The 10199-nt window shown below is 36.4% G+C and overlaps 1 protein-coding gene across 2 annotated transcripts in view; it reads right to left on the bottom strand.

The window, feature by feature from the left end:
- Window positions 1-980: 980 nt before the first annotated feature.
- aspscr1 (ASPSCR1 tether for SLC2A4, UBX domain containing) overlaps window positions 981-10199 on the bottom strand; it is a 36153-nt gene continuing 26934 nt past the window's right edge. For both annotated transcript variants that reach the window (XM_058791653.1, XM_058791654.1), the window contains exons 14-17: window positions 7899-7950; window positions 7550-7619; window positions 2373-2548; window positions 981-1104 (exon numbers count right to left, since the gene is read on the bottom strand). In XM_058791653.1, the coding sequence (XP_058647636.1) occupies window positions 1094-1104; window positions 2373-2548; window positions 7550-7619; window positions 7899-7950 (309 nt within the window). In that variant the 3' untranslated portion in view covers window positions 981-1093. The remainder of the gene's footprint in view (window positions 1105-2372; window positions 2549-7549; window positions 7620-7898; window positions 7951-10199) is intronic.

Raw genomic sequence — 10199 nt, 5'->3', positions numbered from 1 at the left:
TTTACAATAATAACTGTTGTATGTTGCACTAATGAATTATTCATAAGAAACATTAAAGCAATCAGAGTCTATCATTTTGACTTGAATAACTTCAGTATATATATATATATATATATATATATATATATATATATATATATATATATATATATATATATATATATATATATATATATATATATATATATATATATATATATATATATATATATAGAGAGAGAGAGAGAGAGAGAGAGAGAGAGAGAGAGAGAGAGAGAGAGAGAGAGAGAGAGAGAGAGAGAGAGAGAGAGAGAGAGAGATTGGTCCATATATATATTTGGACACAGACACAATTTTCATAATTTCGGCTCTGTTTGCCACCAGAATAGAATTAAAATGAAACAATGCAGATGAATTTGAAGTGCAGACTTTAAGCTTTAATTCAAGGGTTGAATAAAAATACAACATAAAATGCTTAGGAATTACAACCATTTTTATCTCATTTGATTTCAGTCAGCTGCCATGCCAACATTTCTCATTTTAATCTATTATTAGTATTTTATTTGACTGAATGAAAATGGTGATTAATAGTTTGAGTTCACAGTAATAAAGCTGAAGTGTATTTTGAGAGCAGATGAGTGTCACCTGTGAGGATGAGGATGAGGATGAGGATGAGGTGTTTTGTAGGTTAAACACGAGCGCAGCTGGACGTCATGAACCCGGTCAGCAGCTAGTTAACAGAGACCAAGCTCCGGACACTTTGAAGTTCCTTCAGCCGCCCGGAGCATCACTTCAAAGCATCGCTTCCAGAAAAACACCCAAACTAAACGTGACCTCAGGGTCAGGTGACGTCAGAAAAAAACTCCATTCATTTTTATGTTTTCCTTTTTATTTTAGTTTTAGTAATTTTGTTATGCATCTTTCCCCAATTTTTATTATTGTTTTTTATTTCAGAATTTAAACAGGAATACTTGATGTCAGAAATAAAGAAAAGAACTCAATTGGCAATTATCATCTAGTGTTTAATTGATGCAGGTTTGCATGAAATACTGTCAAACTACTGATCTACTGATGGAGAACCCGAACGCTCTCGTACTCCAGCGCCGATCAAACCTCACTTCTTACCTGAAACAACAACAACAGGAGTCAAAAAGAGGAAAATCGAATATTTCTTTCAATATATATTTCCTATATTAAACTGCGATAGCCTGTTTACACTACAGGATAGAAAAATTAAAAACTTTTCACAAGGATTATATTTCAATATAAAGTCTGAATTGCATAATATAAAGTAAAACCTGGAAAATATAAAAGCAGAATTTGGATATAAAATCAGAATTTCAATAAAAAGTCAGAATTGTGAGAAAGTCAAAATTTCTAAATAATGTCACAATTGAGAAATAAACTGAGATATCAAGTCATAATTTAGAAATATAGGTAACACTTTACAATAAGGTGTCATTTGTTAACATTAGTTAATGTATTAACTAACATGAACTAACCATGAGCAATACATTTGTTACTGTATTTACTAATCTTCGTTAACGTTAGTTAATAAAAATACAGATGTTCATTGTTAGTTCACAGTGCATTAACTAATGTTAACAAGATTTTAATAATGTATTATTAAATGTTGAAATTAACATTAACAAAGATTAATAAACACTGTATAAGTGCAGATTATTATTATTTCATGTTAACTAATGTAGTTAACTAATGAACCTTATTGTAAAGTGTTACCAAAATATAAAAGGCAGAATTTCTAAATATAAAGTCAGCATTTCGAAAAATGAATTCAGAATTGTGAATTATAAATTCTAAACTTTTGAATAAAATAAAATTCAGAATTGCAAGATCTAAAGTCAGAATCTCAGAATATTAAGTCAATTGCGATAAAAATATGAATAAATTAATTCTTTTAAATTGTATTAAAAGAATTAATTCACAATATTACTGTTTTTTAATCAAATAAATGCAGAATTGTTGAGCAAAAACATTAGAATTAGGGATGCACGGTATTGGATTTTTACCAATATGCCGATATTTTTCGAACTCATTTTGGCCAATTGCCGATACTACCGATATATTATGTTTGGAAACAACACAAAGTCTCTCCTGTACAGAAATTATAAACAAATTATTTGTAATTTTGGTTAGTTTTTAACAAAAACGTATTTGTTAGAATTAAATAAACAATAATGAAGACATAATTTTTCATATCGGCGCGATGCCGATATTGACATTTTAAGCCATTATCAGCCAATTCCGATAACACCATGCAAATATCTCACGACTCCAGACGTTTGAACACTAGTGTCAGTGCGCTCTCTAGTAGAGTTAGTCTGAAATCAAACATATGAAATATGAAATCTGCAATAAACTCTTGAACATACCTGGCAGTTTGAGCCATTTGGGCACTTTCCCGGGGTCGGTCTTCACCGGTCGGACCGCCGCCGTCTGAGCATCACTGCCGTCCTCTGTCGCCCCCTGCTGACCGGAGGAGTCACATGACTGGGGAGCGGGCGGTGGGTCGTCTTTAGCAACGGGAGGAGGAGAGCACGGCATACAGCTGGAAACAGGAACAGGAAGACAGCTTACACAAGTGTTTAGTGAAGATCCGCGTGTCTCTCTGACCCCATTTTTTTACTAGTGAGGAGAGCAAAATAAAGTAAACTGTGACATATTATACCCACAAATTCTTCATACAGTGGACTAGCAGTAAAATCTGGGAGCACTTTGAGCTGATCATGTTTTGCTGAAGTGTTTTTCTTTAATTGCTAATGTGATCTTTTTACTCACAGACTGAACAAAATGAAGCATTTCTTGGTAATTAGTTGAGCTAAATTGGTTTTATCTAATTGTGTTCTTAAATTTAACAGCTGACAGCTATTCAGGCAAATTCATTACATACCTTTCAATCAAAGCTATCTGACATCATCAAGATTAATGTGTTCTGACGCAGTTTAACTCCGAGTTCTTCTCATATTTTATTAACATTTTCTAAACTACAGCGAATAAACTGTGATGATGTGAGAAATGTTGAAGGTGTCTGAATAAATTTTGGTTTGACTGCATGACAGGTGCTATATGAATAACTTTATTCTTATTAATACACAAACTATATAAACTACAAAACTGTGGTTAGTATGAGACAGTACAGAAAAGTAAAGGAGGATTCTGCAAGATTCTCTGTTTTGTAACAGTATTAAACAGATGCTAAAACTGGAGCTCATTAACCTACAAGAAACCATTTAAAGCAGTTTAACTCATGTTATAGTTAAATACAACTAAAACTGAAATGAAAAAGCATAAAAAAAAAAAAAAAAAAATTAAAAAAACACACACGATAACATTTTTTAAAAAATTATTAAAACTTTAAATAAAACTGAAATGAAAATGGAGAATGTATTACATTTTTGTATTTTATATATTTCTATAATTTATTTACATTATTAGAGCAGTATTAATCAAAAGAATCTCAATCAGTGTAACCTGTGTAAAACAAACTAAAAAGCATTTATAATATAAAAATAAAATACATTTATAAAAGCTGAAATAAAATAAAACATAACATTAGACTGTAAAACTTAAACATAAGCTGTGCTATAGCAATACAATTGCCATAAAAAGCTTTTAAATTATTATTATTTTTTTTTAAATCTTGGCAACTATGTGAAATAAGTTTAAGTTGAAGAACTAAAATTACTACAATTTAAAATAAAATTTAATCGAAAGAAAAGCTTAAATTGAAATCAAATGAAAACTGAAAATAAAAAAATAAAGCTAAACCAAAATATGAATTAAATTATTAATAAAATTCTATATTATATAAATTCTATATTAATAAAATAACACTGGGTGTGACAGCATAACAATAAATGACTAATAAGACTAGAAAAACTCATTTAAATCCAAATAAAAAAGCAAAAAACCCAGTAAAGTTCAATAAAGTATTTCGTTGTGAACTACTGTAAATGCTCTACATACACTCTCCTCTCTGTCTACATATATACTACCCGTCAGAAGTTTGTAATAATTCTTTTCAGTAAAATGAATGAGACTTGAAAGTGAGAAATGTTCATGATGGTAGAATCACTGAACAACTGAAACCGCTGCAGTAACTGTGTTTGGGTGGAAACTCTGGGTTAAACTTACGCAAGAGAACTGAGACCTATACGATGATAAACTCTACACCTCTTCAGTACAGTGTGTTTCGTGTAGTGTGTGTGTGTGACTCATATGAAGACATCACCGTGAGCTGCCGTGCCGATCCCAGCAGGAAAGCATCTTCTTTGATGTGTGTGTGTGTGTGATGAAGGAGAGCAGGAGACAGGTGTGTGTGTGTGTGTGTGTGTGTGCGTGTGCTGGAGGGGTTTCTAGGAAAGCTACCACTATCTTTAGAGCGGATGTGAGAGGAAACAGCCGCTGGAATCTCACATCGGACGGAACCTCAAAGGAATTCCAGCAGGAGAGAAACACTCCTCCCAGGAAAACAGTGAGTGCGTGTGTGTGTGTATGCGAATGTCAGTGTGCGCATGTTTAAGAGTGTGCGTGTATGTGAATGTGTGTGAATGCGTGTGTGTGTGTGTGTGTGTAAGCATTAGTGTGTGCATGAAAATGTGTGTGTGAGAGTGTGCGCACTGAGTGTGTATGTGTGTGAGTGTAAACATGTAAGCGAGTGCAAACTTATGTGCGTGAGTATTTGTGCACGAGTGTGTGTGTGTGTGTGTGTGTTTTTGTGACAAATTTGTATAATGTCATGGGGAAGACAGGTATTACAGGGAGAAGGTGATTTATGAGGACATTGCCCCATGTCCCCATTTTTAAAACGCTTATAAATCACATAGAATGAGTTTTTTTGAGAAAGTATGAATGCAGAAAGTTTCCTGTGAGGGGTAGGTTTAGGGTTGGTGTAGGGTGATAGAAAATACAGTTTGTACAGTATAAAAACCATTATGCCTATGGAGAGTCCCCACAATTCACAAAAACAAACGTGTGTGTGTGTGTGTGAGCATGTGTGTGAGCGTGTGTGTGAGCGTGTGTATTAGTGTGTGTGTGTACGAGTGTGTGAGTGAGTGTGAGAGCATGTGAGTGCGAGTGTGTGTGTATTAGTGTGTGTGTGTGTGTGTGTGTGTGTGTGTACGAGTGTGTGAGTGAGTGTGCATATTAGTGTGTGTGTGTGTGTGTGTGTGTGTGTATTAGTGTGTGTGAGTGTGAGCGTGTGTATTAGTGTGAGTGTGTGAGTGAGTGTTAGAGTGTGTGTGAGCATGTGTATTAGTGCGAGTGTGTGCGTGTGAGTGTGTGTATTAGTGAGTGTGTACGAGTGTGTGAGTGAGTGTTTTTTGAGCATGTGAGTGTGTGCGTGTGAGTGTGTATTAGTGTGAGTGTGTGTGTGTGTGAGTGAGTGTGAGCGTGTGAGTGTGTGTATTAGTGTGAGTGTGTGAGTGTGAGCGTGTATTAGTGTGTGTGTGTGTGTGTGAGTGTGAGCGTGAGTGTGTGAGTGAGTGTGTGTGAGCATGTGCGTGAGCATGTGAGTGTGTGCGTGAGAGTGTGTATTAGTGCGAGTGTGTGTGAGTGTGAGCGTGTACGAGTGTGTGAGTGTGAGAGTGTTTTTTGAGCATGTGAGTGTGTGCGTGTGAGAATGTGTATTAGTGTGAGTGTGTGTGTGAGTGAGTGTATTAGTGTGAGTTTGTGTACGAGTGTGTGAGTGTGTGTTTTTGTGCATGTGAGTGTGTGCGTGTGAGTGTGTATTAGTGCGAAAAAAATACAGTTTGTGAGTGTGTGAGAGTGTGTATTAGTGCGAGTGTGTGTGTGAGTGTGAGCGTGTGAGTGTGTGTATTAGTGTGAGTGTGTACACGAGTGTGTGTGTGAGTGTGAGAGTGTTTTTGAGCATGTGAGTGTGTGCGTGTGTATTAGTGCGAGTGTGTGTGTGAGTGTGTGAGAGAGTGTTTTTTGAGCATGTGAGTGTGTGCGTGTGAGTGTGTATGAGTGTGTGTTTGAGTGAGTGTGAGCGTGTGTATTAGTGTGAGTGTGTGTACGAGTGTGTGAGTAAGTTTGAGAGTGTTTTTTGAGCATGTGAGCGTGTGAGAGTGTGTATTAGTGTGAGCGTGTGTGAGTGTGAGCGTGAGTGTGTGTATTAGTGTGAGTGTGTACACGAGTGTGTGAGTGAGTGTGAGTGTTTTTTGAGCATGTGAGTGTGCGTGTGAGTGTGTGTATTAGTGTGAGTGTGTGTACGAGTGTGTGAGTGTTTTTTGAGCATGTGAGTGTGTGCGTGTGAGTGTGTGTATTAGTGTGAGCGTGTGAGTGTGTGTATTAGTGTGAGTGTGTGTACGAGTGTGTGAGTGTTTTTTGAGCATGTGAGTGTGTGCGTGTGAGTGTGTAATAGTGTGAGTGTGTGTGAGTGTGAGCGTGTGTATTAGTGTGAGTTTGTGTACGAGTGTGTGAGTGAGTGTGAGTGTTTTTTGTGCATGTGAGTGTGTGCGTGTGAGAGTGTGTATTAGTGTGAGTGTGTGTGTGTGAGTGAGTGTGAGCGTGTGTATTAGTGTGAGTGTGTGTACGAGTGTGTGAGTGAGTGTGAGAGTGTTTTTTGAGCATGTGAGTGTGTGCAGCGTGTGTGTGTGTGTGTGTGCGTGTGAGCGTGTGTATTAGTGTGAGTGTGTACACGAGTGTGTGACTGAGTGTGAGTGTTTTTGAGCATGTGAGTGTGTGCGTGTGAGTGTGTAATAGTGTGAGTGTGTGTGTGAGTGTGAGCGTGTGTATTAGTGTGAGTTTGTGTACGAGTGTGTGAGTGTGTACACGAGTGTGTGAGTGAGTGTGAGTGTTTTTGTGCATGTGAGTGTGTGCGTGTGAGTGTGTGTATTAGTGTGAGCGTGTGTGTGTGTGTGAGTGTGTGTACGAGTGTGTGAGTGAGTGTGAGTGTTTTTTGAGCATGTGAGTGTGCGTGTGAGTGTGTGTGTGTGCGTGTGAGCGTGTGTATTAGTGTGAGTGTGTACACGAGTGTGTGACTGAGTGTGAGTGTTTTTGAGCATGTGAGTGTGTGCGTGTGAGTGTGTATTAGTGTGAGTGTGTACGAGTGTGTGAGTGAGTGTGAGTGTGCGTGTGAGAGTGTGTGTATTAGTTTGAGTGTGTGTGAGCGTGAGCGTGTGAGTGTGTGTATTAGTGTAAGTACGTGTACGAGTGTGTGAGTGTTTTTTGAGCATGTGAGTGTGCGTGTGAGAGTGTGTGTATTAGTGTGAGCGTGTGTGTGTGTGTATTAGTGTGAGTGTGTGTACGAGTGTGTGAGTGAGTGTGAGTGTTTTTTGAGCATGTGAGTGTGTGCGTGTGAGAGTGTGTATTAGTGTGAGTGTGTGTGAATTAGTGTGAGTGTGTGTACTAGTGTGTGTGTGAGGATGAACAAAAAGTGAAAAAACAGTACTTGACAAATATGACTTTAATATATCCTTTTTTGCCCATTTTATGCTACCTTCTGGCATATATTCTTATAATATATATTCAGTTTTTTTTTACCCTTCTATTATTGATATTTGACAGTTCAATAAAAGGAAAAAGAGAAATCCAGTGAAATATTCACCCTGCTATGAGTTCATCAGCCTGTAGGGAGGAGACATTGATGTCCAGAAGATCAGAGCGCAAATAACCATCTGTGGAATCACACACACACACAGGATATGATTACAGCTCACTTCCTGTCCTCTAGATTCCAGTGAATGAATGTGAGGAGCATCAGAGGAATGACCGTCCTTCATACAGAAACAAACTTCACCAGAATAGTCTCAGTAAGTGTGTGAGTGGAACAGAGCGATCAGATGACCAGCAGGGCTCGACGCTCCCATTACCCAGAATGCACTGTGTGCTTCCAGTAAAGCAGATTAAATTGATGTCATTGGTTTGGACAGCAGATGAAAGAGATGTTAACAAACCTGTCCTCACGTCTGAGCCAAAGTACACGAGGGCAGCAGGGAAGAGACTCGCCTGAGTGGGAGAGACAGAACGATGAACACACACACACACACACACACACACACAGAGAGAGAGAGAGACAGAACGATGAACACACACACACACGCAGAGAGAGAGACAGAACGATGAAAACACACACACACAGAGAAAGAGAAAGAGAGAGAGAGAGAGAGAGAGATGTTAATGACTGGAAATTTATAAAAACTTTTATAAAAAATTATTATAAAAAAAATAATTTACTAAAATTTATAACAATTTAAAATATAATAAATGTCATGTCAGTGTAGATAATACATATTTATAATATATTTTATAATAGAATAACTAATTTCTAACAATAATATTTAAAACAAATATTTATTATTAGTTTCATTATTTCCATTTATTATAATAATGACAAAATACTAATAAAAATATTTATATTACAGAATTTACAATATAATAAATGTCATGTCAAATTAGACTAATATATATATATATATATATATATATATATGTGTGTGTGTGTGTGTGTGTGTGTGTGTGTGTGTGAAATTTACATTATAACATAACAGCGACACAAATAATAAAATTATTTATAATTAAAAAATGTAAATAAAATCATAAATTGTTTACAATAATAATATTTATAATTTTAAAAATGTCATGTAAAACAAATAAAATATTTATAATAATAATAATAATATTTACAAATAAATATTACTTATATTTAAATTTTATTAGAAATAATTCTCTATAAATAATTTATAACAACAACAACAATTATTATTATTATTATTATTATAAAACTCCAAAAAATATTAGAAGAATCCAGCTTTGACAAGGTCACTTAAAGCTGCAGTCCGTTAGTTTTGCCTCTTTGTCGCTATCTCTGTCTGAAAACCTGGAATTGCAGTTCCTTGCGGAATTATTTTTATTGCGTGGGTTGTGCTCCGGTGCGGATGAATCTAATGTTTTGAGGTGAATGTGTAGCCGTCAGTCACCGCACCGGTGTGGATATTTACTGTACTTCACAATCTCAGATTAGTCTACGTCTTGGAATATATGACCCAAATAAGAATTTTCACCGTATATTGCCATCTGAACAAGCGAGTAACAAGTCTGCCGTGTTTGTTCTGACCAACTGAGGAAAAAAGCATTACCATAAATCACGCTACCAATGGTGATTAAATCTAACGATCGGTTAGCTCATATCACATCTAACTGTGCAAATTATTATTATTGTTACTTTATTCTCAAATTATTAATGTTAACAACATCAGCATTGCGTGACTATGAGTATAGTGTGTATTAGCGTGTAGATTTCAATTTCTGTACAGTCTAATCTCTAATTGTCATACCATTCGAATTTCATATTAAGAAATTCTTTTAACCCGAAAAGCAAACTATGCTCCCTTCAAACTGGTTTTCTTTAAAATACAAATCTTGTGTAAAAGAAGCACATTTAAAACTGGAATAATTTAATTTCATTCACACGTGTTTCATAAACACACAATCCTTTCTGGATCACAATCCGCCATCAAAATGATACATTTAATAATTCCAGCTGCTGTGAGTAAAGGCTAAACGATCCATCGCCTGCAGGATCCTCACATGAGACGGCATACTAGCCGGGACAACTTCTTTATGTTTACAGACGTGACGTAATGACGCAGTGCCATGCTTGAATTTCCCGCCGAAACCTACCCGTAACCACTTAAATTAGAAAACATTATTATAAGCTAACCGTTGTGAAACAGGCTAAAGTAAGTAGATAGTTTTAAACACTGGCTGGTTATGTACTTACTCAAATATTGATTTTGGATATTTCTTAACCAAAAAAAGTTACGGACTGCAGCTTTAAGGTCTGTGAGATTATATGACAATTCATGATATTTGCAAATAAAATATATCTAAAATACAATGTGCTCAAAGTGTCAGGAAAATTAATTTTCCATTCACAAGCACACAACAGCACATGAGAGACAAACCACACGCTCACTCTCACACACACTCTCACACACACACACACAGGCAGTGGCCAGTTGTTTCCGTCTCTATAATGGGCGTCTCTGTGCCGATTTCTATTCTTAGAGCTCTTTGAACAGAAAACAATATGTTTGAAAGGGCCGAGGGGCGTCTGTCCTCAGAGACACTTGTGTGTGTGTGTGTGTGTGTGTGTGTGTGAGTGAGTGTGTGTAAAACATTCCTTCCATTACATGACGGAAAGTGAGCGAGTAACACATCCTGTTTGTGCCCGTCCTGAAAGACACACACACACA

This window comes from Onychostoma macrolepis, chromosome 11 (genome assembly GCF_012432095.1).
Source record: "Onychostoma macrolepis isolate SWU-2019 chromosome 11, ASM1243209v1, whole genome shotgun sequence".
NCBI classification, from domain to species: Eukaryota; Metazoa; Chordata; class Actinopteri; order Cypriniformes; family Cyprinidae; genus Onychostoma; species Onychostoma macrolepis.
Note: the sequence above shows the minus strand (reverse complement) of the source record. Positions and strands in the feature narration are given on the sequence as shown.